This window comes from Empidonax traillii, unplaced genomic scaffold, assembly GCF_003031625.1.
Source record: "Empidonax traillii isolate 1590-97213 ecotype Southwest subspecies unplaced genomic scaffold, ASM303162v1 scaffold326:size758569, whole genome shotgun sequence".
Taxonomy (NCBI): Eukaryota; Metazoa; Chordata; class Aves; order Passeriformes; family Tyrannidae; genus Empidonax; species Empidonax traillii.
In genome coordinates, this window is record NW_020955519.1 from 700,479 (window position 1) to 726,648 (window position 26,170).

A 26,170-nucleotide genomic window follows, 5' to 3' on the forward strand; every position below is an offset into this window, starting at 1 on the left:
GGAGGAGAGAGTTTAACTGCCTTTGCTGTCTGGAAAATGAACAGCCTAAAAGAAAAGGTGAGAGAAAAGCAAGAGAGTGAAAAAGGAGACAGAAAAGAAATATGAGATGCGCTGATGGGAAGAGCAGTGATATGGGCCTGAGGAAGAAGGATGGGGTACTTGTCAGGCTAAGCTGCAGCTAGCAGTGAGGAAACTGCTGTCTGTTGTTGGGTCTTTCTGTGCTGGGGAGAAAGGACTTTATGCATCTTTAATGAACAAACAAGACTGTATTAAAACATTTGCTTAGCTCTGATTTGATTTTTTTTCTGTTCAATGAAACAGGACTCAAAAGCTCTGTCTAAATCACATCAGTTGAAATGAATGATGGTAGGTATCTCCCTTCTTGGGGAAGGTGAATGTACCTAGTACTGGCATGGTGGTTTAACCCTTAACACCATGGTGTTTGCCACTACCATGGACTGGAGTAAACATTCTCCATTTTATTTTAGTAGATTTATTCCACAACAAAATCCACAAATATTGGGAAGCATTAAATGTACACCGTGCAGCACAGGTGTGGGGTGGGTTGTGGGGCTCTGACTGAGAAGTTTCAGTGGATTATGCTGCAGAGGCATAAGGCATAGGTCTTTTTGCCCCCAGCCCAAATGGGATCAGCGTTTGCCTTTTCTTCATCTGCCCCAAGTGACCTTTCCTGGAAGCTGAAACTGAGATACAGAGGTGTGAACTGGGGCAGCTGAGCTACTGGTATAGTCCTAATCTGCTGCTACATCTACAGCAACAAAAGGTCAGGGCAGACACCTGGTCCTTGCAATGCCTTGAACGGCCACAGCTGAGGCTGCCAGTGTGTTTAGGAAGCAGGATGATGAAAAGCTCCTTTTGACCAGCACGAGGGAATTTTTAATGGCTTTGTGAAAAAAAACATGGAGAAGGAAGAGAGTTTCTTATGCTTTTTGAAGCTGCTTTATTTTCTATTACATACTTCTAATGTTTTACTATAGTCTGTTTCAAGTGCAAGCATGGGTTAATCACCTTTCAGAATGGATTCATTACATACTGTGATGTGATACTCCCTGTAAAAATCCTTTTCTTTTCTGGGAAGAGAGGGATGAGCGAAGGGAGAATTAATTTTGTATCCATTTTCACATTATGTGTACACTATGATGTATTTGAAAATTCAGGGCACCACTAGTGGAACTGACTGTAGGTGGGATTTGCATCTCTTCTGAAGAAAGGAGGTGTGACAGCATGCAGAGCTTTTAACCTGACAGCTTCATCTACAATATTAATTTCAATGCAAGTGTCACAGAAACAGAGTTCTGCAGTTCTGTGCTGCTGGAAAATGTACAGGTTTCCATTTCAGTAATATTTCCTTCTAAAAATAAGCCACAGTCATGCCAAGCATCTGTTTTAATTTGGTTCCTTTTTGGATGTCAAATTACTGGAGCTGAATGTGGATGAAAATCACTGCAGAAAGGCTAATATTATTTAAAAGGACATGGTATAATTTTACATTTAAGATGTCTCCAAGGAGAACTTTTCCAAGCCTAATAGTTTCTGAGGGACTATTTGCTCTGCTATTAGTTTTGATTAGCTCCAGAAATTCATTCCCTCTATCCGTGCTTAAATCTTTCAAAAAAATAGTAAACTGAATATTAAAAGAAACAAGCCTAATTAGCAATAATTTTCTGAAATAAGGACTACCCATCAGATCAAGCCATGCAGGTGAGACACTAAACATTTCTGCACACAGAGCATGCCCACTCGCTGCCACTGTTTGCTGACTTAGCACTCCTAAGTTGTCAGCTGGAACTGTAGGTCTTGTAATTAACATTTATAAGGTAGTACACATTTTCTAAGCAGTGCAGAAGCAATAACAAATTTATTCCAGTAGCACCTGTGAAACAGAAAAGCTCATTTTCGGGAGAAGTCTGCAGTTTTGGAGGCAGAATAGCTTGGTGGGAAGGGATCCACACTGTGTTTTAGTCTGCTCTGCACAGCACACGTCCTTGGATCAGACTGATGACTTTTCAGCCCATGAAATAACTGCAGTGCTACTCTCCTCTTCTTTTACAAAAAGCTTTGGAAACTAGTGTATCATATTCAAAACTTATAAAAGGGGAAAATTATTGCATCAATATGGAAGACAAATACAAGAAACATAGTTTGAATGGCCCCAAAAGAGAAACAGAGCCATGAAGGACCAAATTCTGTCCAAAATACTTTAGGTATTTGGCAAGCAAGCTAGCTAAGAGAAACATGATATTATTAAGCTGTAGAGAAACTGCTGCCTGATCCTAGGTCTCAGAAAAGATCTACTTAGCAGAAAGAATACCACATTTTCACATTCTTCAGAGGTTCAGCCATGCCACGGAGAGAGACACTGTGAGCTTTGTGACCAAATGAGGAGGAGACTGCAGGAATCCTTACACCTTATAGAGGGGATGTACAACCACGGCACATCTAAGATTTGCTTTGAAGCTGAGACTAAGAAGTGGCCTGCACACACTTCTGTATTTCCATCTGCCCTTTCTGAATTTTTAGTTAAGACTTTATCAGTGCTTTGATCCCATTTACCCCAAAAGCCAGCAATGATTTTTGCTGCTAGAAACAAGCTGGCTTACTTGGAGAATAGCTCAGGCCACCCCTGCCTCTCTGCCCTGTCTTCTCCTGAGTCTTTCAAGCAGAGCCCAGCACTCTGTAATGGCCTATCCTTTCTGAAGCTGTTGGGCTCTGCGTATTTGAGCAGTGCCTTCTTGAAGAACTGACTTATTTCTGCGGGGAGAGCTATCTGCAGAAATCACTGAATATGCTGAGTTGGAAGGGACTCATCAGGATCATCACGTGCAACTCCTATCTGAACGCACTCGAAAACAGTAGAAAAGTGGCTCTCATTAAGTTTTGCAGATATTTCGGTAAACCTAAATCTTAAAAAATGAAGACACTATATAAAGTATGCTATGTTACCTCCTACTGTGGTGAGTGAAATTGTACAGAGTGGCCCTGGTCCAGTGTGGAAGTCAAGCCTTATGATAAAGTTGTTTGAAATGGGAAAACCAAGAAAGCCTTCAAAAATACTCCCACAGATCAGACATAAGATCCTTATAGACAACTTTATCCACCACTTCTTTGCTACTTCATCCATTTTACTGTAAATCATTCTCTGCTTCCATCGTATCTAGAGGTCACCCTCCATGCTGTTTGTAATCACTCAGTATGGTAACTAGCCCTTACTAGGGCTACTGATGCTGGTTTCTTTGCAGAGCACTCCAGAAGACAGCACACCCTATAGATGTTTAAAGAATGTCACAGCTTTGTGCCTAAATTTGCTCAAAAGCCTGTATTTCCTACATGGCACCCTATACCCTATAGAATCTGGTGCCACACTGCCAAGAAGGTTGAGTATGCTTCAGACAGTCAAAAACATTTTTTACTGAAGTGTCTGGTCCACAGTGTTTCCTGTAATGCCCAGCTTTATAAACCATATTTCAGGGGAGAATATGCTAAGTGTTCTCAGTAGTTTATCAAGGTAAGAAGGGGTCTTGTACCTCTGACCCTGCATTTGTAAGGCTACATTTCCACTAATATGACAAACCCAACTTCTTTGTGTGTGAGGGGGAGGACATCTCGGTCATGTCCTTGAAGAGTCTGTTTTACCAACTGCTCTCACAATCAGATTTTTTTTTCTTTTCTGAAACTCCCTTTTTTAGCTTCAAGACATTCTGTCTTGTCTTGACGTCTTTAGCAGCCAAATGGTTGTCATCTATCATTTATACCACCTTAGAGATATATATAGATTTTGATTGCGTCCCACCAGACTCTTGTCTGTCTTATGTCATGCATATTTGTAGCTCTCTAGGTAGAACTTGCCTTGTAATTCTTGCACATTTTCTGCTATATATTTTCTCTAATTTGTTTATATTCTGTTTTAAACCATGGATACCAAAAGTACACATAGTCCCACAGGGTTTAGTATTCCTACCCAGGTACTACAGGAAAAAACTCACTTCTATGCAAGAATGTTAGTAAGATAGAAATCTATGTGTTTGCTTTTTAATTTTATTAATGAAACTTTAACTACACTAGCAAAGTATTTATGAAATGCTTGTCTGATGCTGGTATTCAAACATTTGTATTTCCATCCTATGAATTATTGAGTACACTGAACAGCTTCATTACAAGTCACTCAGGAAATGAAAGCAAATAGGAATCAAAACTCTTGGAGACACTGCAGTCAGAGATATTTTCTCAATAAAATATTGGAAAGTATCTTTCAGAATCATTGATATGATTTCCAGAGGCAAAAGATATGCTCTTCATAGATAATTTGATAAGGTGAAAATGTTGTAGAGCCACTAAATACTACTGTGTAACTTCCTGTCTTCAGAATAGCTTCAATTTTATCTACTTACACTAACCACCTACAAACAACCAAACCAAAACTGTGAGCACCAATGGAAGAGAAAAATGAAGTTCAAAGAAATTATGAAACAACTCTGGAATTTAGATGGGTTTTGCTGACTATGTCACTCACTGTTATTAGCAAACAAATAGAGGTATACAACAAGTTTGATTGCACAGGCCTACTAAAACCAGCTCTCATGAGGTACTGATTTCTATTTATTGGTAGCATTTTGACATCACTTCTCCACTGATATTGAATTTTTGTAGCTAATTAAAATGCACCTTCTCTCCAGTCTGCCTATACCAAAACATGCTAGATAAACGTGCTTTCAGTGTTTGATATTTACCAGAATTATGTATGAATTTACTAGGTCTCTAGAATAAACTAACTTGTACCCCTGTGGCAGACATAGACTGCAAACTTTGGCTTTGCTCACGACTCTGGAACATGTAGAGCCTAACAGTTGGTTAGTACATTACAGAGATAGGAAAAATTCACTTTTGCTTTGAGATTCAAATTCCACTGTAATATTGGCATCTGCAAGATTGGACTTGTCGATGGGGACTACATCTACGGTATGCTTTTCTTCTTCAAAGGAGGGAAAAATGTGTGCTTTTACCTGTTTGTTCACCCTGGCTCTAACAGCATGGAGGGACTAAAAATCCACAAGATTTAATCAGTTAGATATTCTTGTGACCTGGAGAAGAAGATGGTTGACATCAAGGTGTTAAGTCTGGCACTTAAACCACCCACCTCTGCAGCGTATGGGCTGGGGCAGTCACTGTTTTGGGGGCAGAACAGGCCATAGCCGAGCAGTTTCTACTTGGCTGTTATCCATCAGTAATCTCTCCTGGGGGTTAAGGAGTCAATCTAAAAAGATAAATCCTTAGAAAAAGGAAGATGCAATCAAGTCCTTTTCAAATTTACTTAATCTGGCATCAGTAAGAAGCACATCTAAAAATCCAGCTTGAAAGCTTCACTAGTGCTCCAAGCTTGAAAGCTGTGCAATGGTTTTAAGTTAAAAAAAACATTTGGAATATGCTAATTGTATCAAATCTCTGGCAGGTTTTGAAAAATCTGATTCACCTAGAACTCTGAACTCCAAACAAGAGCTCTTAATCTGTTTAGGCTTCCATTGCAAACTTTCTTCCACCCACAGAAACCCCTCTCATCTCCTTTAGCATCCTTCTTTTACTTAATTGACTTATTTTCTCTAGATACTGATGTGGCTGAAGTAGTCTGATCTGATTTTCCTTTGCTTCTGACTTCACTGTTACATTTATACCCATGTGAAGCTTGAAACTATTACTATTCCCTTTCCTATTAAAAATCATTAGGCCTTTTTTAGTCAGGATGATCAATATTAAAGCAGAAGAATCTGAAACACATTAGAGGTCCATCAAAGAACAAACAGTCTTTTTCCCCCATCTCTCTTCTTTCTACCAGCATCCAACTCAGAATATACTGTGATTCTGTGATTCAGAAGAATGAACAATATACTTACTTGTATTTCATAACTTTATATTTTCTTCACTTGGGAATGAGATGGAAAGAAAGCCTTAGAGCAGAATTTTAAAAGCTCCTCACAGTATCTACAGGCAGTAGAATATGATACACAGACTTGCTAAACCAGCATCTACCTGCACTGACCAGGTAGGTGGCTACTAGTTTCAGGGTAGACTCAGTTTGCAGGAAATTTGGCTGTCTTCACAATTTTCTGTTGCATGGTGTTGAAATGCTCTCAGAAATGGATATGTAACTCTGCATTTTGAAACACTGCAGTTAGGAACCCGAAGGCATGTCTAAAATAGGTTTAGAGTTTATTATTAGCATTTCATTTTTTACAGATGGCATGGAAGAAGAGGGAATAGGTTGCAAGAAAATTCTCTTCTGCAGGCTCAACAACTGGATTTACGTAGGGAGTACAGCTGCCTGTAGGTGCAGAGAGGTGTCTACGGGAAATTCCAAAAGCACCTGAGTGAGTGATGTGCCTAATCAAAGTGAACTCTGAAACGAGTGAAATTCCAGATCTGTTCAAGTGCTTTTCCGACACCAGCAAAGAACTTCTTTGCACTGCTAGACATCTAAGTATCTCTACAAGATATCCCCTAATTAGTAGAAGCTGGCAAGCAAAAGGAAAAGGGCTGAAATGTTTTGCAATTTAATAAATATATTCTGCTTCTGGGCTAGGAAAAGTTTTGTTTTCCTGAGTGGATTTTCTGAGTGTAGCTCTGACTCAAGTTACTCTGGCTAGGTACTCTGCTGCCTCGATATGGCACAACACAGCAACAGTAAATAAGATGAGTGGCAGTCTCCATGGAAGGATTATTTATTTACACAGTGACATGATGTGTGTCTTCCTGCAGTGATGCCACCACATAATTCCTTTTTTTTCCTATCACCAGCTTCCCCTGAGGAGACAGGATGATGTTAGCTGATGTGTTGCCAGTTCATCTGAAAGAGGGAGCTTTTAATGAGGTGGTGCGAGGCAAGTGGGGCTGCTGCCTATCACACAATCACTGCAGATACTTTTTCATGTGAATGCTATGTACTAGAGAGTACTGAGAAAATTATACTTACTGACAGAAATCAAAAGAGCCTAATTACAGTGATTATTATAGAGAGAGTTAAAGAATGCATGTCAAAAGGGACTGATATGTAATTATGATAATATCAGTTGCAACTCCTGTCCTATCTAATCACTTGGAAATGGGTGGCATTGTGCAATTTTTTTGAAAGTGAGCTACTAACAAAATTATATAATCTTATTATGAAATTAAAATTATATTGAAAGAAAAGTAAAATTAATATATTGGTAGGAGTAATAATCAAAGAGACAGCACTAAATGTGCTTGAAAGACAGTACAAACAGAAACCCACCAAATGTCTCCAACCCCAAATCTGCTACACGTTTGGCTCACACAGTGTCAGAAACTGAGATGCTGCACATGCTGCTTACATTGGCAGTCAAAATCAAGACATGCTGACATGACAAGAAGAGAATCAACATGAGTGGAGGAAGAAAGGAATAAAACGAGGAAATATTACTAAAAATGGGAAAGAGCATAAATCTAGCAATCACAGAGTTGAATTTTGCTACAGTTTTGAGTGTTTCCATGTGTTGAGTTTGCTCTGGATCCCCTGAGGTTCTCCAAACACCCACTGGTGTTCAGGCAGTTTGGATTAAGGCACAGGCATCTTTAAGGGTGGAGGTTCTTCAGTTTTGGTTTCTCCCTGGCTGTATTTACACTGATAAAACTATCAGCAATACTTGATATAAGTAAAATAGTAAAGTTATTATTTTAATTTGGCATACATTTTGTTCATCACAGATGTAATTTAATTATACAGAATTAATACTACTATACCTACTATAACATAATGCCATCTGTTGACAAATAACCTGGACCTTAGAAAACTCTAATTTTTCCATTAATTAGAAATGAAAATATTTGCACAATCACATGCAAGCCCACAGACCTGCTGACAGGTCCATGCTCCTAATTATGGTGTAGCCTAGAAAGATCAACCATTATTTGAACAATGACATCAACAGATTGTCAATTACTAGTGGTTTCCAGATTTTTGTGACCATCGTGGGGAAATACCAGAAGTTTCATGGATTTTCATGGCTACTGCATTGTCATCAGTCTAGTAATGGAAAATAAGACTGAGTAAAATGTTTAATATTATTCTATTTTCTACTTGGATTTCATTTATCTCATGAATTGCAGTTTGGATCACTTCCCTAAGCTTTAATCATTTTATTTAATAGCAGAAACAATCTCATTTATTAGTAAAGTTTACGTATCTTCTCTAAAATTTTAAAATGAGAAAAGTAGAGTGGCAATTAGTCAGATCCTCTTATTTACTGCAAGTTTAGTAAAGACATTTCTGTGTACTGCAACCTGTTCCCAAGAGATGCCACAGAATGAAAAAAATCTGACTTAACTGTTCCTGTCTTTTTAAAATCATTACAATAATTCCTCATTTAATCTAAACTTGTGGGTTTTTTGTACAAGAACAAAAACATGAAATACTTTTCTAATATGAATACTTTAATTGCTACACATTTTCTTAAAGAAAATTGCATGTTTAGAACTCTAACTTGTCTTTAACATCCAACTAAATTAATATTTTAAATCTCTGCAGAAGATTGAGTTTTGCTCCTTTGAGTAGCATATTGGTTTTGAATGTCAAGCAGACAAAAAGAAATATAAGGTTTTTAGAAAGAAATATGAGGGTTTTAGGTGATCAGGTTTTCACTGACAAATCTGTCTAATTACAATAAAATATGCCAGATCTAAACAATTTGAGAAAGTAGGATACATGATATTTGAAATTTGCAATAATTTTTATATGTTATTCTATTTACAACGATTCAATGTAGGAGCTGTTAAAAATTTTATCCAGTTTGTGAGGACCATGGTTGAAGTGATTAACAGTGATTAACCATGCAAGACCGCAAAGGTTTTTTCCACCCAGGAATTTTACTTGATGAGATTGAAGTGTGAGAAATAATGTAAGTTTATCATTAAACCTATCATCTTACAGAAGAGAAAAAAAATGAAGCAACACCTGCCAACAAGAAATCAGCCAACAAAAAAATCCACTGACTACACTGCTGCCCAGGCTGGCAGAGCAGTCTCAGCCACATTTCTGGCATCTACCAGAGGCTTTCTTACCTTCACTGCAAACTCTGTTTCTGTAGCTTTATGGACACATCTCTTGCACACTGAATAGGAGCCAATTCCTATGTCTTCCTTGATCTCATATCCATCTGTAAAGTGAATGTTGTTCCCATGTAACTGCTACAGGGAAAGACAAAAGAAACAAGGTAATCAGAAAGTAAAAGCAAGGATTAGCCTTCTCTTAAAGGAGGTGCTTGATCTCATCTCCCTCACAGATCTTTCTTGTCCTTAGCAGTTTTTCTAAGTCCAGTTAAAAAATTCTGAAGCTCTTTATTTAAGCAAATAAGTACATCTTATCCCTTTTTACCTTTTTGTAGTCTACAAGATGGAGCTGTCCATGTAGGAGTAATGGAAAAACTGTGGTGGATTGCAGAAAACCAATATCTATTAGAAATTCATAGGAAACTGTGGGCCCAAATCTCCTGAAAAACCCGCATATCTTGACAATATAAACTTATTTCTAACTATTGAGGGCAGAAAACTTTTAAGATACTAATGGTTTCACAGTCTTCAAAAGAGATATCCCACATATGTGAGGCGCCTCCAGACCACAGGAGGTCTTGTTTATGTTTAATTATGGATTTTGTGTGAGAGGTTACTATTTTAAGCTATTAATCCATATGCCCTTTGGAAAATGTCTGGGCAGGTGGACTGGTTAAACGGTGAAACCCGAATCTAAGGCTTTGCTGCAAATTCCATCCCAGGACTAAAGAAACAACCAGCAGCTCTAAAAATCCTCTATAATACTCTGTCTAAATAAGTAACCTTGCTAGCAAAGTCCACACAGAACCTGCTACGTTATAGGACATGCGTATGTTAACATTCAATACATTTTTCCAAAGCAAATCACAGGATATGCTTAACACTTCTGGTATGTAATTGCTTGCTTAACATTTCACGTACTTTTGCATAATAGCATCTTTAATAATATAACATAGTCCACTGTAAATTATTAAAATAGGGATGAAAACTACAGACAGGGGCTCTCTCCTTGAGACACATACACCTTTGGTTGTGGGTAGGAGATGAACTTTTTCCTAGTGAGAAAATTCACTGCATCTTTAAGCAGCCCAGTTATTTTTCCTTATTTACTTATCATCTGATGCACTGAGCCTTTTGTAGCAATTTATTTCTCATTTAAATTACAACAACTGTTGTATGTTGTATGTTGTATGGGAATGGCAGCAAAGGACCAAGTGTCTGGCAAGTCTTTCCCCCTGCAAGTCAAGCCACCCTGCTTTAGGTAAGTACACCCAGGCTTTTGCAATAGCAACAGGAGTATGGTAGCCTCTTACACCCATGAGCTTGGGCTTTGTGTCTTTAAACCCCTTTGCCGACACAGACTGTATCATCTAATCCAAGACAAAACTGTTGAGAATGACGTGAATTCAGTGAAAAAAACCCACTTCTTTACTTGCCCTGCATGTACAACTGGAATAATATTTTAGCTATTCAGAAGTACTTTTCATTTAAAGTGTGATAAAGTGCAGTTCTTATTTCCTTTGCAAAGGTTGTAGGGAACGTGAACTTATGAATAAATGATGTTGGGGAAAAATTCTCATTTTCCACCCCCCCTGTACACTGCATGTAAACACCTCCTACCTACAGCAGGCAGCTGTGAAATACCAGTGGTAATGTTGAGTCAGTTCAAATACACTATACACATATGTATCTGCCCATCAGATATGAAGTGTACTGTCAGCATCAGTACCTGCACAATTGGGTGAACAGTCATTTTGTGCACATCTTGCTGTGCAGGCTCCTGCACCAAGCTGGAGGCAACAAAGCTGAACCCTCTGAAAAGATGATGAGCATTGGCACTTGGAGGAACACCTGGGGAATCTGTAGGAGAAGGAAGAAAATGGCCTCATGAGCTGCATGGAAGAACAGCAGGAAGAGCACTGCACCCACCAGAAAGTCTCCCCTGCCAGTCAGTAGCAGATCCTGACAAAGTGGCAGATACATGTGAATATAATTCACCCCCATATCAAGGCTTTCATAGAATCATAGAGTCAGCCAGGTTGGAAAGAACCTCTGAGATCATCAAGTCCAACCCTTGATCCACTACCACTGTGGTTACTAGACCAATTTGGTATGCCTTCTTCATTCCTTTCCTCTGGATATGGATCTTTCCTCTTGGATACAGAGGTTTTTTTCAAAGTGCATGTTCATTCTTAGGCAAAGTACTGCTGAGAGTCCACACACACAGAGAACTTACAGGGCAGTGAGGCTAGGAGAGAGACAGAAGACTCAAGCCAGGGCATCCTTTGACTTAGAAAAGGTTCTCCAGGCAGTGCAGGAAAGCTGCAGGCTGCTATATCTGTCCTCTGCAGCACAACTTGACTACAGACATTACAAAAGCTAGTGGTATGTTGTGTGAGTTAGGAGAATGTAGAGAAGACATGAGGAAGTGTTAGAGCACAATACTCCAGTAGTGGTGGTTTGTGGCCTTATAGGTATCCTCTTATAGGGAATAGCTTTAGGACCTGGGACCTACTCCAGGGAAGACACTGTTTGACTTGTCCTCAGGTGAACAAAACAACTAGGATTGTTTTAACTAAGCTTCATGGAGATTTTCTCCCTATTCCTTCCCCTGACATGGCAAAACCAAGGGAGGAATGGCTGGAGTTCAGAAAAACCTGAATTATTCTATCTTTGGAATGAAATAACTAGAAAGCAGTTTTCCTAGTACCTGCACCACTCCTCGGTGAAGGAAAAAGCATGACAAAGCAAGAAGAGAAGAGCTGTGCTTCACTTAAAATTCTGAAAATCTTTAAAGAGATCTCTCTCCCCAGTGTATGTTTTATCCCAGTATTTTCATAAGCAAGAAGAGTCACTTTGGAAACCATTCCTTGCTACCTGGCTGGGTATTATAAAACCTACAAATACTAAAATTTGCTGACCTTTTAATTTGTTTTTTTCTGGGGGTTGGTTTTTTATGTCCCCTTCCCTTCACTTCCTCCAGTGAAACATGTGATGGACCATGACAAAGTTACAGAGCTAAACCTCCTTTAGAAAGCTGTGTCCTTGTACTAAGTGTGTAAATACTCAGTTATCCAAAGAAAATACATCCCCACTGGACCTTATATCCGACTCATCTGCCTACACCATCAGTACCACCCATTAGTGCATAGGGCAACAGCACGAAAGACTGAGTATTGCCTGAAGCCTTGAAAATATGTGAGAATGTGTATTTCTTACTGTGCAAACTCCCTGTATAAATCTACTGGTCAAATGAACGGAGGATCTGAAGCCAGAATTTGGTAAAAACAAAATATCTGCTTGGAAATAAACAAAACTGAGACTCCAGCTAATTATATTTCTCACCACAAAACCACCCCAGCTTTGACAGGAGTCAGAAATAATCACAGCAAGTCAGAGTTCAGATGGAGAAGATTGTCTTTTGGGCTACTTGTTTATCTCAGTTTGATGGGCACTCTCCTTGCAAACACATGGCTGAATCATACCAGACCTCTTGCGTCACTGGATACTTCCTACAGTGACATATATATATAACAGTGATTTTTCCAAGGGGGATTAATTAAGAGGAATGAATATTTGTTTTAAAAAAGAGAATGACAATAATTAAAATCTAAACACTCCTGGACTTCAGGAAAGCTGTGATCCAGCTCGAAAACTAAAGAGGTAGGTCATATCTTTTTAAAAATAACTGTTCCTTCATAATTTGCTGCCAACCGCTTGAGCAGCAGTAGTAGAACTACTGATTATTTGGTGTTCACTATTAGATATTCATCACCCAAAACTGATATGCCCATCATATGAATTAAATGCTAAAACATTTTTGTTAAGTGCAAAATTATGTTTAAATCATGTTAATTAACTGATAACTGAGAAACCTAAATAATTTTCCTAGCCTCTATAAATACAGAATCATTTCACATGTCTGAGTTAGACCCCCTTGCAAACACCAAACCTGTATAATGGTTATCTTTCTCCCTGTGAAAAATCATCATGCTTTGTTCCACTAGAGCATCTAAGTGTAAGGGTTTTCAAAGGCTTCTTAAATCTTAAGCAATTTCCTTCATTATGCTTCACTGGGGTTAGCAAACATTATTATCTTATTTACAGAGGGGGATATTTAGATACTTCAGGTGCAATTTTACTTATTTTTTTTCTCAGCAGTAAAGCCAGTCTAAAATATCCCTGCTGGTTACAGCATGCTGGCCCATCAATTACAACAGTACAAACATTTGTGGACTGAAATCTAAGTTGGATCACAAAAATGATCTTGGTTTGATCCTTGTTCAAATCATCATTTCTAACCTAGATTGCTTCAGTCTCCAGCTCCCTGCGAGGAGCTGAGTCACCACAAACGAGATGTGGATCCACAGTGATGAATTCAGGAAGTTAGTGGCCGGAAAAAGCAACTTCAACTTGGAAAAATCTCTGAGAAAAAGTGATGCAAAACTATACCCATAGAGATGAACTGTCAGTATCAGAAACCACATCTTTGGCACACTTTGATCTGAGGTTAGGAATGCAAAGAAAGCTGTTTCAACCTCAAGGGTAAAGAAACTCTCCGAGGTACAGAAAATCACTGGACTGGCAAGTTACTGGATCCAAAACTTTGACATAAACTTGCTTTTAGGCAGGAGAACTCATTCTTTAGGACAGACTGCAATATGTATCTGTATATCCTCCTTGGTAGTATCTTTCTGACAGCTTCATTAAAACACAACTGCATGATCATGGTGGAGGAATTATTACAGTGCTTTCTGTCTGGGTATGTTCTTAGTAACTGGGTTACATTATTTGGGGTCTATGTCAGGACAGAAAAAACACGAAATGAAAATGGTTTTTGTTCTATTCTACTGGCAATACGGGCCAGTATTACACACTTTTGTGATGCTCACCCAAACAGTCAACAGTCAGGATCTGCAAAATATCCTGCCAGTCTGCAAGGGATTTTCCATCATTCTAGAAGTGTAAAGGCATTCACACTTTGAATTACACCTATTTTGAAATGACATGGTTTGATTCTCAGGCCACTTTCCATAGCAGCCCAAAGCAGAATTGAGTGAGGCCATCTGCCCACCCCAGCCACAGCCTTAAGACAAAACTTCCACGTCAGGATCTTGTACAACATATCAAACTGAATTAAGCAAGAGTAGTAACACGCAGAGTGTAAAATATTGCCCCAGGCATCAGCACAACCAATGAAGTGTGAACTTCCAAAGCAATCCAAATTCTTAATGCTTCTTTGCAAGTCAGTGAGACTTCCCAGGGCAGCACCAGAGACTGCACTTCTCTCAAGATCAGACTGATTTGCAGACTCCAATATTTCAGAGAAATTAGTTCCTCCGAAATCTAAATGAAAGCTAAAATCAGAGGAGGGAATTGCCTGGTATCCAAAGATCATTTGCTTCCACGCAGTGGGATAGGAATATTAGAACATGACCAAACATACCGGAGACAGGTGGATGTTCCAGCTGGATACATATAAACCAGAGTGTAATATTTTTAGTGTTTGCATAAGTCATCATGTCCTTGCCTCCCAAAAAAGCAAAAACTAGGAATCAGTTGATAAAAGATTTAGAGTAGATACCGTTATTTCAAACCCCATGAAAAGAAGTTTGGGTCAGGCCTAGAACAGTCATTTGGGCTAGTTTTAAGAAAAAAAATGGTGCAGGTCATGATCAGTTTGAACAAAAATGACAGGATATCTCAGCTGTGCTTCATGTGCTATTATGTGGGTGTTTTTGTAATGGTCTTTCACTCCTACTGCAACAGTTCTGGGGCAATTTGCGGGTTGGAGCTCAAGACCTTATACTTGGTTATTACAACAAGACCATGTGATATTTACAGTTCTTACCATCTTCAAAGTGTTTTACAAACAACAGCTAATTAGATTCTTACATCTTAGAATGTATAAATAAATACTTCTTTACAGGAATATCACAAGCAGAAATGTAATGTAACCTATCTGAATCTAGCAAGAGCAAATACAAGTGGAATTACCACTCTGACATCACTAGTATTCTTGCTTTCCACCGAAAAATGGAGTTTTGTGCAACAATCACCTTCATATACAGTGCACAAAGTGTGATATTCCTGTTAGGAAATAGAAGTTACACGAACAACATTCTCACTGCAAGCACTTTCTAAATATTGTGGGCCAAATTTCCTGTTAGCATAACCATAACTCTGCTGATCTGAGAACTTGATGATTCTTCATTTCTGTTAACCACATACTAAGTAATTTAAAATAGTTAAATTCAGCTAGTGTAACCAATAGTGAGGAACAAAATAGCAAATCAACAGCTACTTTTCCTTCTAAAAGTGTGAAATCTGTGCTTCCTTGAGACAAATCAATCTTTGCATCTTGCTGGATGTTGCAAAACCCTGTAATTCCACAGGTGATTTGACTTTAAGATCGTGTTGAAATAGGAAGTGGAAGGAAGAATGAAATTACTAACTGAAAAGCTATATTACCATGCACCACCTTACTAACCTGTGGGAGTTCGAGATGTGAACTCTGGATCAAAATGAAAGGTGTCTTCTGGCCGTCCCACTGCGGGCTTGAAAGGCGGCTTGATTTCTTTTCTGTACAGTTTCTACAAGGAGAAGAACAGACCACAATCAACATGAATGTGTTCACCTTCAGTATCTGGAGATAGACTCCCCCACTTTCTTTAGGGTGCCCTCTCCCAACTCTGTGGTATCCCTGCAGGACTGACAGAAAAGGAGGACATATCCATGGCTCTGGCTCCAGGCTGGCTTAGAATCTGTGCCCTGGGTGGTCCCTGGACTTTTTAGCTACTGCAATCTGGAATACAGACACAAATGTTTCTGGTGAAAATTTATCCCATAGACTGGTACAGTGTTCCAGTTGTGGCCTCTGGAAATTCACCGGTCTAAGAACAGGACTGGAATGTGCAATAGTATAACATCAGGAAACAGGGTGACTTTAGCGGCACAGCAATGGCTATCAGCACAAAGAACCACTAGGAAGCTGAGACTGTTTTAGCATTTACTATTTGTCAAGAATTAGCAACATGTTTGACATGCTGCCAGACTGAGCTGAGCAACAGGCTTGACTGCCTGGTCCTTACAACCTAAACAAGAGACTTGTTCTTTTGGTATATCTGGTAAAATAGAAGGGGGCTGATAGCTGAGGATTAGATGAAATTCCCATCAAAATATGCTACAAAGAAAGCCCAGTGGATGGGTGGGAAATCACATTGAAGGTCTAAATGTGGCTTGAGCTGAGGAGTAAAACCAAGGAAAAACATAATCAAGAGAGGAAGGTAAGCACTGCTAGGTGTGTGAGATTCTACTGGTGAGTAAGGGTCTTGTAGGGGATCACCTAAGTAATAGGCATTATAAATTCATCCTAATACACTGCCTTTATTATGAGGGACTTCGTGGTCTCTTAATTCACCCTTAATGATCTTTAAGAAATTGCTACACTGTGCTCCTTTGCAAGCATTCAAACACACAACACATACACACATTTTAGATGATGAACAAACTCAGGTGCAGCATGTCTCGATCCGATCCAAAGCCTCTAGAAGTTAATGGAAAGAGCCTTTTGCATCATCTCTGCTTGAAATGGCCAAAACTGAATATTATGTTAATGGCAGCATGGGTAACAGAGCTTCAGTTTGACTCCCCGCCCCATGTTTTAGTCCCTAAACTGCATTGCCTTTCTAGAAATGCTTTTGTTCTCAGGTTTCAAAGGGCTGAATTAGTTGCCACAGACAGTTCCCCACAGTGAACATGTCTGAGCATAAATATAACATTTCATCCGAACTTTCAAGCATGATAAGAATGGGAGAGTTCACTTTATGATTGTTTGTAATATGTATTTTTAGGTTAGCTCTCAAAACAACTTCCTAATGAGCTAATTTTTCAAAATATTTAATGGAGATTAATAAATGCTTGTCCAGCTCTTTGCATGCAGGATGATTCTTTTTAACTCTGGGTTTTGTGGTGAATTAACTTCTGTAATATAAAGCATGTGGTTAAACCTAAGATATACACACATCACCATAATTTGAACCTGCTTTTGCATTGATAAATAAAGGTTCTTGAAGCAGGAAATTCTGTAGCATAGTATTAGCCTTAATAGAAAGGATATGTTTATGGTTGAATTCCTTGGAAAAGTGAAATGGTGAGCCTGAATATAATAATTAATGGCCATTTCACCATAAAAGTTTCTGCTTGCATAAAACTGCTCTGTATCTTCTAAGAGAATAAGAGATGAAAAACTGCTGTGAGCCACAATGCAAAGCCAAATAATTAAAAGCCAATTTCAATATTAGGCAGGAAGTGTCCCTCATCAGCTGGAAAGTATCAACATAGCAATTGAGATACATCTTTTTTTGTCTGCACAGAACTTTAAAGGGAACTCACTCAGCACCTACTGAACGCATTTCTATTGCTAGGATTTCACCTTGAGAAAGCTATTTGCTTCCAGCTTCCCTTTATTTGTCTTAATTCACAACTGCAGTGCTTCTACTGCAGAAAGCAATATGGTCACATGCACGTGCTTCTGCCCTGAATTAACTGTACCGCTTATCCTGTGAGGTCCAAAACCTGGAAAATGTTTTAGAGCTGTGCATCATTCAGGAACTGCACTCTCTTTTTATTATCGTAACTGTATTCTCTCTGGCCTCTTAATTCCTTCACCCGTCTGTAGTTTCTTAAGTGCTGTTGGAGCTACATTTGTGTTTTGAATCCCTAACCCACATCCTCCACTACAAGGGAGGGATTTAAGATTCATCATGAGTCACCTACCATCTAAAAATGTGTAATCATGATGTTGCTTTCTGGAAGGGATGAAAATGAAGTTGCTTATGCAAGTGAAAGGCACTTCTGAGCACAACCCAGATGACTCCCTTTTCCTTTTCTACTTGTGATAGAAATTATTTCTGGTGTTTCTGACTAGACAACAGAACAGTAAAAGGTAAACTGCCTAAAACTTTTTTCCCCAAGCTCTTGAATCAGGTAACTAAATTGAATCATCAAGGAAAAGCAGAGAAGTGTCATCTATGGCCTTTTCCATCCCAAACTAACTTCAGTTCTCTGAGTGAATGGCAACAACCAAAGCGAAATCACTAAACCACAGGCAGCCCAACACAGTTAAACATGAGGGCCTGCTGCAGGCAGAATGCCTCTTCCTTCAAAAACCTGCATCCTGTAGAGAGCAAAAACGTGACACAAGCTGATCTAAGAAAACAGTAGGAATCACAGCCATTGTTTTCTATACACAGAGAAAAAATCACTTGGAGGATTTGAGATCCTTCTGGATTTTTCAAGAATATTTCTGATTTTAGGAAACATATTAACCTATTATCCCTTATCATTGTCCCAAAACTATTCAGGGCTGATGTGTCTTGACCTTGACATCTTCCAACAGAAACCAACCAGGGTGGCAAATGACATAGCAAGTTAAATTTCAAATCTTGTCTTTGACCATTTCTATCAGGCTGTCTCATAACTTCTGGTAAAGTTTAAACAATTATGTACTTTTCAAGTCATGGTAATACTGGTTCTGTATGCAAAAGTCACTGTGAGTTCCATCATCCATTTAAATGTGAACCAAATCCTAGTTTTCTCAGTTTAAATCCCAGTTTTGATATCCACATTATTGTTTTGGATCTTATTAGGCGTTCAAAAGAGACTTTGGATATGTAAGTGCTTCCCAGTAAAGAATAATCTCCCACATCCTATCTCCATTTTTTTAAACTGGCCACAGCATTGACTTAGCACAGAAAAATGTGACTGACAGATATCAGGAATCACCGTGTATCATACAGAGCTGTCAGATCCAGAGGCTGTGCTGAGGGAGTGCATAATTCACAAAATGAGGAAGATGAACTCTAAGGTGTGAAAGTACTGATTTAGATATTCTCACCTGGATACACATCCATGCTTCTGTCTACTTATCAACCCCTCACATCCTTCTGAGACTTTGATAATCAGTACCTTCAGATTAAGAAGCACCTATGAATTAACTGGAAAACAGTTCTACACAAGTTTGAGAAACTATGAGCTTCTATCAACTGCCTTTCTGATTTCAGATAGAAACATTTTTATTTGAAATAACTGATTTTCCTCCAAGTCCCAGTGACCTTTTCTTAAAATACGTTGCTGGGTCTCTAATATGAGCTTCATCTGAACACCTCCTCAGCTGGAACTCAATACTCCAAGGACTACAGTAACAAAACGCTGCAACATTTCGTGTCTTTCTCTTCTTAATGATAAGCAGTTAATTTTTCATCATCTTTTTAAAAAGTGCACTCCTAAAAAACCCCAGAGATGTAAATGTTCTGTAAATGTGCCTGGCAAATATCAAGAAGAAGAAAAATGTTTTAATTTAATTAAAAACTATTTAGTGATTTCCTCAACTGAGTTTCTTTGATCAAGAATTATTCCTTAGGTATCTTCTAGAAATAGAAAGATGATACCCTCCACAGTGGTGCACATGTAGAGTGAGAATAAACTCCCTTGATACATATACCTGTCATGGAAAATCCAATAAGCAGACAAAAGGATGAACTACATTCTAAAATGTTTGTTTTCTCCTAGATTAACAGTTCAATGATATTGCCTGCAAACAATAGAAAAGATAGCAGAATTTAAACCTTGAGGTTAATTTTTGCTGTTGGTAAAACCCGCAATTAATTCATACTTCCAGTTTAGTTTGATCTCTGATTAGTATTGAAGGAAAAAGAACTTGATTCCGCTTTCCTCCCATTCCTTTCCTCAGCTGTATTTGACAGTTTATTTTCTAGCATGTCATTTACTCTGGTTCCAATTTAGCCTGTTGTCCAAACAAAAACTACTGTTTATAGCCCACTCCTACAACTGCAGTCTCCAAAAAGGGATTTCATTCCTCATTTTCAATGACAAACCAGAAATGCATCATGCATGGTCTGGAAAGAAGAAACAGTAATTAAAAAACCCAGGAACCAGACTGTGCTTTCTCAGAGCCAGTGACTGAAACCATCTGAAGTCAACTTGGTTTGGGTCTGCTTGTCTTAGGAAGAAAGGGGTTACAAGCTTAGTAAGCAGGTAAAACTGTCAAGGAGCTTTGCATCTAGCCTCCTTCCTGAGAGGCCCAGCCTTGATCACAAAAGACAGTCCATTAATTTAAAAACAGATTTACTGAATTTGCATCACAGTGCCTACTAAACGCCTTAGAGCAGTAAGACTGATAGCTGCAGAAATCCTAATCTATTTTTCACCCTCTAAAGTGGGAATTTAGAGCTTTGTTATGGGGTCACAACAGCTGTAAAAATGAGATTCTTACAGAGATTAGCTCATGTCAAAATTTAAGTCTGGGCATGAAAACTCTGTGTCAGATTGTCCACAGTTCATTTAGTACAGAAGTTAACCAGAAGTTAAACCTAGGGTGACTAGAGATTTTGCAGAAGAATGGCACTCTGGAACATGGGAATGGCATCTGCAAAAGGCCAGGAGGAGGAGGGTTGTTCTCTGGCCACACTCATGTTTTCCAGGATGGTATTTACTGTCTCTGCACAGAGTGGTCACTTGCTATCAGCACGGATGTGCTTGGTAGTCAGCATCTGCAGTGTTGTAACAGGGGCCATTTTTACACTGTGTTGTTTCCATTGCCTTCAAGCAAACCAGACACTGTATGTGGTTGTGTCTGTTTAAAGACAGTGAGAGACGGGAAATAACTGCCCCAACAGGTAAACACATTTAAAACCCAAGAGAACAGCTCTGAAAATACTCTGAAATGATGGTCCGAGTCATACGTTTCCATCTGTGATTCTAATGACTTCATCACTGCAATATCTAGACTTCACACACAACTTAGAAGGAATAAGCTAACTCATTTCTGCTTTGAATCTCTTTTTAAAATTAAATGATACAACTTGGTGGTTTGTTCCTGATTATCACATCACTCTTGCAGGAAAAATCATGCTTAGAGAAAAGACCTGATTCACACTGCATTTCCAGCAGACACTAACCCGTTCTGACCCTTCATGATAAGGGAGCTTTTGATGGCGGATCAAAAGCTGAAATTTTCTGTGCTGTCAGTCACAGTAGTCGTATCATAGCTGCCAAGGTAGTACAGAAGTTCTCTAAAAGAGCTTGCTTCTAGCTCTCTGAGGTCTTTATATTACCAAGGCATAAAGTAAATGAACATTTCTGTCCTGCCTCAACAGCATTGCTTGCTGACTGCCTGCAAATTGATGTGAGACATTCTGTATACATTAGCGGAGAACAAAATGAGGGCATCAGGGACTCTTTTCCTGCAACCATATAGAGATCAGCCATAAATATCTGTGTCTGATCCATTTCTGTTCTCTCTTCTCTGACCCTGTTCCCTTTCTGTTCATGGGGAACATGTTAACAGCTGGTTGGATGATCACTGCAAGTCAAAGTCCTGGCTTCAGCTCAGGGCCAGGCTGGCTCACATTGCTCTGAAATACATACAATACTGTAGCTGCTGTAATGAGATAAGCCTCCCAAGATCTCCATGAGTGATTGGAAAATTAGAATAAAATGAGGAAATATATTACAAAGATGACAGCTGATCTGTGTAATAATGATCTGTCTCAAAGAAAGTGCAATAAGCACTAACTGCGTTGGATTAAAATGGATCTTCACAGCTACATTTTACAGCAGAGGTAGAGGACTAGATAAGACATCAAAGGGCAATTAAATCCATGTTCCTCTCTAGCCCCAAGGCATGTTCAAGCATACCTGTCTTCTTCGTGGCAGATATTTCCCTGTCCATAAGAGCTGTTTCAAATGATGGAGGACTGTTGAGTTTCCTCAGGAATTGGAAGGAAATTGTTCCCTAAAGAACTGAGCTTGAAACAATCACCAATTATCATGACAGAAGGTGGTCTTGAGGAGTCTCATGGGACAAAACTGACTTTTCTGAAAACCTTTCCAAGACGCAGAGCCTCATTTATCTGTGATGGGTTAGTGAGCTGTTCCACTAACAAACACAGAAGAAAAACCCTCTCATTGCTCCAGTGCTTCTTATTACATCACGACATATTCATCTGACCTGTATTTTGATTGCAAAGCTGAGGACTGTGGAAATATAAGAGGATTACAGATGATGATGATGATGATGATGATGATGATAATAATAATAAACAACCCAAGTCTTCCGAATTCCCTACTTTTTATTTTCACTTACTGTTTCCATTAATGTAAAGTCATCATACAGAATTTCATAATTAGTAAGAAGCAGAAAAGGAAAGAATCTACAGTCCAAAATGTATGTCCAGGGACTAAAAGTCAGCTGGACCATAAAGTCTCAAACTCCATTTTTCATTGATCATATTTTAACATGCTTATGAGTCATGCCAACTCTTCAAAATGCTACTCAAACTGGGTTTTTCTTATAAGTTTTTCCAAAATAAATGATTTTGTGGTCCTTTCAAAGGCTACTTGGGCACCACAAAATGTTCTTTCACAGAGGAATTAGCTTTAATGCGAAGTCTTGGGCAGCAGTTTGGGAATGGCTCTGTGAAACACATTCATGTGGTTTCACCAGAATTTATCTAAAGAACTGCATCAATGTGACCTGTTACACTAGCATTTTTGAGTGCACACATTAAATATTAAAGAGACATAACAATCATAACACAGGTTGGGTAAAATTAAACTAGAAAATGCTAGAGGAATGTGGCAAACGGGAGCTCTGGTGCACTGATAGTTGTTCAGATCACAAATGAAAAATGTTTGCTTCCAGGTTTGTCTAAAAATAAATTGATTTGAACAAATAAGATGCTGAAAATGTGAGGTTTAACCTCACACATGTCTAAATCAAATACGTAGCTAATCTCTACCACCAGCTTTATGAGCTGTAGCTGACAGCAATAAAAGAAATCCTTGTTTACCATTCTGTTAATCACCTCTGACATGTCTTATTTGAACCATGTTTTATTTGATCAAATGTCTGCTGTTCCAATTTTGAGTGCTGATGTTAAAATAATAGCTCACCTCAATAAAACATCAAACACTTGTAAGAGGAGCTGACGCTGCCAGTTCTGGCTGGTTGACTTGTATGCTCAGAGGTGTAAAATCATGCTTTTGAAAATCCATCTATTTTGTGCTTTTCTAAAGACCCCATTGCAATCTAGTGGAAGGGGTAGATACTGTCCTATGGTCACTTAGGCAAAAATGACAAGAATGGGTTAACAAAGCTATCCTGTTGGAAGATTTATGATTCTTCCAGCATAAAGCAGCACAACCTGTTGTACAGCCTGGTGTACCAGCTCTGTGGATGCCCAGACAGTCCCAGTAGAACCATGTTGAATTTAGGAAAAGAGTGAGCCTGGAGGTCTTGGAGCTCCTTGGAGCTACTGTTGGCAGAGATGTAGAAGCAGACCTGGGGCTGCTCTGAATAATTCTAAGAGAGAAAAGAATACCTGAAGGTCTCTGATATTGGAAAGAATAAAACTCACTTTTAGTCCAGCCTGCTCAACTGAGTGAGGAGGAACAAGTAGTTCAGTACAGAACATAAAAGCAAAACGATGGACGAACCTAGAGCATCAGATTGATTCCTTATGAAGTATCTCTTTCAAGCCCAGTCCTTTGGCTCTTTTTGCTTTTACAACTGAATACTACAGGAATTATTTCACCTAAAGCTACTCATTTTCACTCCAGTCGAGCTCCCACAACTGAAGTCTCATATTTATTAGAGCTGAAGGTGAAAATTATTCTGCAGAATGCTGCAAGTAGCCTCAGGTAGTATAATGATTAGACAGACTATCAGACAAAACAGAGACAAGAAGTTAAAAAAAAAAATGGCAACGCTGAAAGCAGCTTTCTCTTCCTTTCATTTGTGGGTATATGAACAAGCATATATATAGAATCATAAAATCATTTACATTGGAAAAGACCTTTAAGACCAGTGAGTTCAACTATAAACCCACCACTGCCAAATATGTATGCAAGAGAGACACAGGAATCCACTGAAAAGGCTCCTGGGTTCTCTGTGTTAGAGAATGCCTTTTTTCCTAAGTATGGAAGTTTGTCTTCATAAAATTTAGCTAAGAGAAAAAAATAATAAAAAAAAATCAACTCTGCTCCACTTACGTTCCAATCTATAGTAACAAAGAAAGGATGACGTTTAATTTCTTCCACTCCATCAAATCCAGCACCTGGCAAGAGAATGAAAGAATGAAAATGAAGTAATGCTTAGAGGAGTGTTGCATGACATCTCTTTTTCAGTCTTCCTCCCCATCCCCCCCTTTCTTCTGACAAAGTCAGAAGTTACCATATAAACGCATCTTCTAGTCAAGGAACCCTGCACAATACAACTTCCATAACAGTATAAACTACCAAAAATACAGACAAGGGCACTTCATTAATGAGAATCTGATGGTTTAGGGTTTTTACTTTTCTCTAATTGAGGACGCTGCCAAGGCTGAATAGCTGCACGTGCAAGATTGAATGATTTTAGGCACAGCAAAACACATGCACCAGAGAGGTCAGGAGAGGAGGCCCCAAGACATCCTCATAGTCTGGAAAGGCTACAGCTGCTCCCTACCACCACCAGTGGCTCTACTATGTGCACTGACTTTCAAATCTTGACTAGCTACCTGTTCTTCACAGGCAAAGAAAGCTGCACGACAAAGAAGTGCAGATTCAAAATACCAAGAGGCTCCAAATGATTTGATATAACCTAGGGTTTTAGATTTCCCCTTTTCAAATATTGTCTTCAAATTCCTCTGAGTACCAAAATCATCACTCTCAGTGTTACGTTTCCTCCAGTATTAAATTTCTGTTACATTACTATAGGAATTTGAGGGAAAGTCCTCTGAGATTGGGTAAGAAACCTAATTTTTCATTACTTTGCCTTATGTCTTCACTGAAGATTGCCTTTTTTATTCCTTTACCTCAATTTATTTGCTTCAGTGCCATCAGAACAGCCAACAGGTGCTCAGTAATAATTAAACAACTGTCAGAGATGATTTAGAATGTCATTTATGGGGTTGATTTGACTTTATTAATAGCACCCTTCATTTCATTTCAAGGAGAATTAACACCTGGAAGCAAAGGCTTTGCACTGCAGTTTTGGAATCAGTCCCTGAAATGTACCCAGCATACTTCTTTACAAGCATTCTGAGCATCCTTGATTCCCAAAAGGACCTGGGATTCATAAGTACCTACCAAGGGGCACTCAACACCTCAGAGGATTCAGCTTTTTATCTGCGGTATTTGTACTTTCGGAAGATCAACATTACAAGCACTTTTACAAAGGTCTTTTCAACTGAAGCTTTTGTAAATGTGATGTCTGCTTTCCTTGTGTACAAGACATTATCGATGTTTGCCAAAATGCAATGATCTGGAATGGCTTCCTACAGCCTGCTTGACAGTCACTGATGAATGAATACAAAAAGCAAACATAACATGCAGGATTGTCTGTCAGGCCTGCTGGATAATGATGCAAGAGAGATGATCTTCTGATTACTTCCCCACCCTGGTAATCTTTCAGTATAGACAAACTTAAGCGATGCATGAGAGGATAAACAATCCTAGCCCGCCATACAAAATTGTGTGCTCAGAGGTGATCAGCCCCACTGAGGTCTGTGGGTTATGACAGACAGACAGTTTTACGCAAATACAGCGTGAAATCAAATCTTAGAAAGAGAAGAGAGGGCAAAAGGGAGAACATCACTGCATTGTCACTGTGTATATCTGTTGTACGCCTACAACCGTACCATGAATGTTGACACACTCACCTGTAAGAGGATATACTTATGAAAAGGAGGAAAAATCAAAGGTCAACAAGGAATGGTATGGAATGTTTGAATAGGTCACCTGAAAACAGGTGACCAAGAATGTTTACAATAGGATATTAAACAATGCTAGCAGGAATCAGGTTCAGAAGACTCCTCCAGAAGAACCTGGAGATATTTTGTCAGGAAACAGACAGCTGTGTGATGTGGAATTACTTGGAAAAGATGATGCAATGCAAAATATTTATATATGCTCATGAGTAGGCCAGGAAGAGTGTTGAAAAGAAATCTGCTGAAGATTACTTCATCAACAAACCACAACAGGTTCAGGAAACCCCTTGCTTGACCTTAAAGCAGGAGTAGGGTGGGAGAAA

At 38.9% G+C, this 26,170-nt stretch overlaps 1 protein-coding gene across 2 annotated transcripts in view; it reads right to left on the reverse strand.

Moving 5' to 3' along the window:
- Positions 1–26,170, reverse strand: part of LOC114061330 (ribosomal protein S6 kinase alpha-2) — a 79,478-nt gene that overhangs the window by 22,431 nt on the left and 30,877 nt on the right. For both annotated transcript variants that reach the window (XM_027891699.1, XM_027891700.1), the window contains exons 9-12: positions 24,151–24,215; positions 15,566–15,668; positions 10,805–10,935; positions 9,088–9,213 (exon numbers count right to left, since the gene is read on the reverse strand). In XM_027891699.1, coding sequence (XP_027747500.1) covers positions 9,088–9,213; positions 10,805–10,935; positions 15,566–15,668; positions 24,151–24,215 — 425 coding nt within the window. The remainder of the gene's footprint in view (positions 1–9,087; positions 9,214–10,804; positions 10,936–15,565; positions 15,669–24,150; positions 24,216–26,170) is intronic.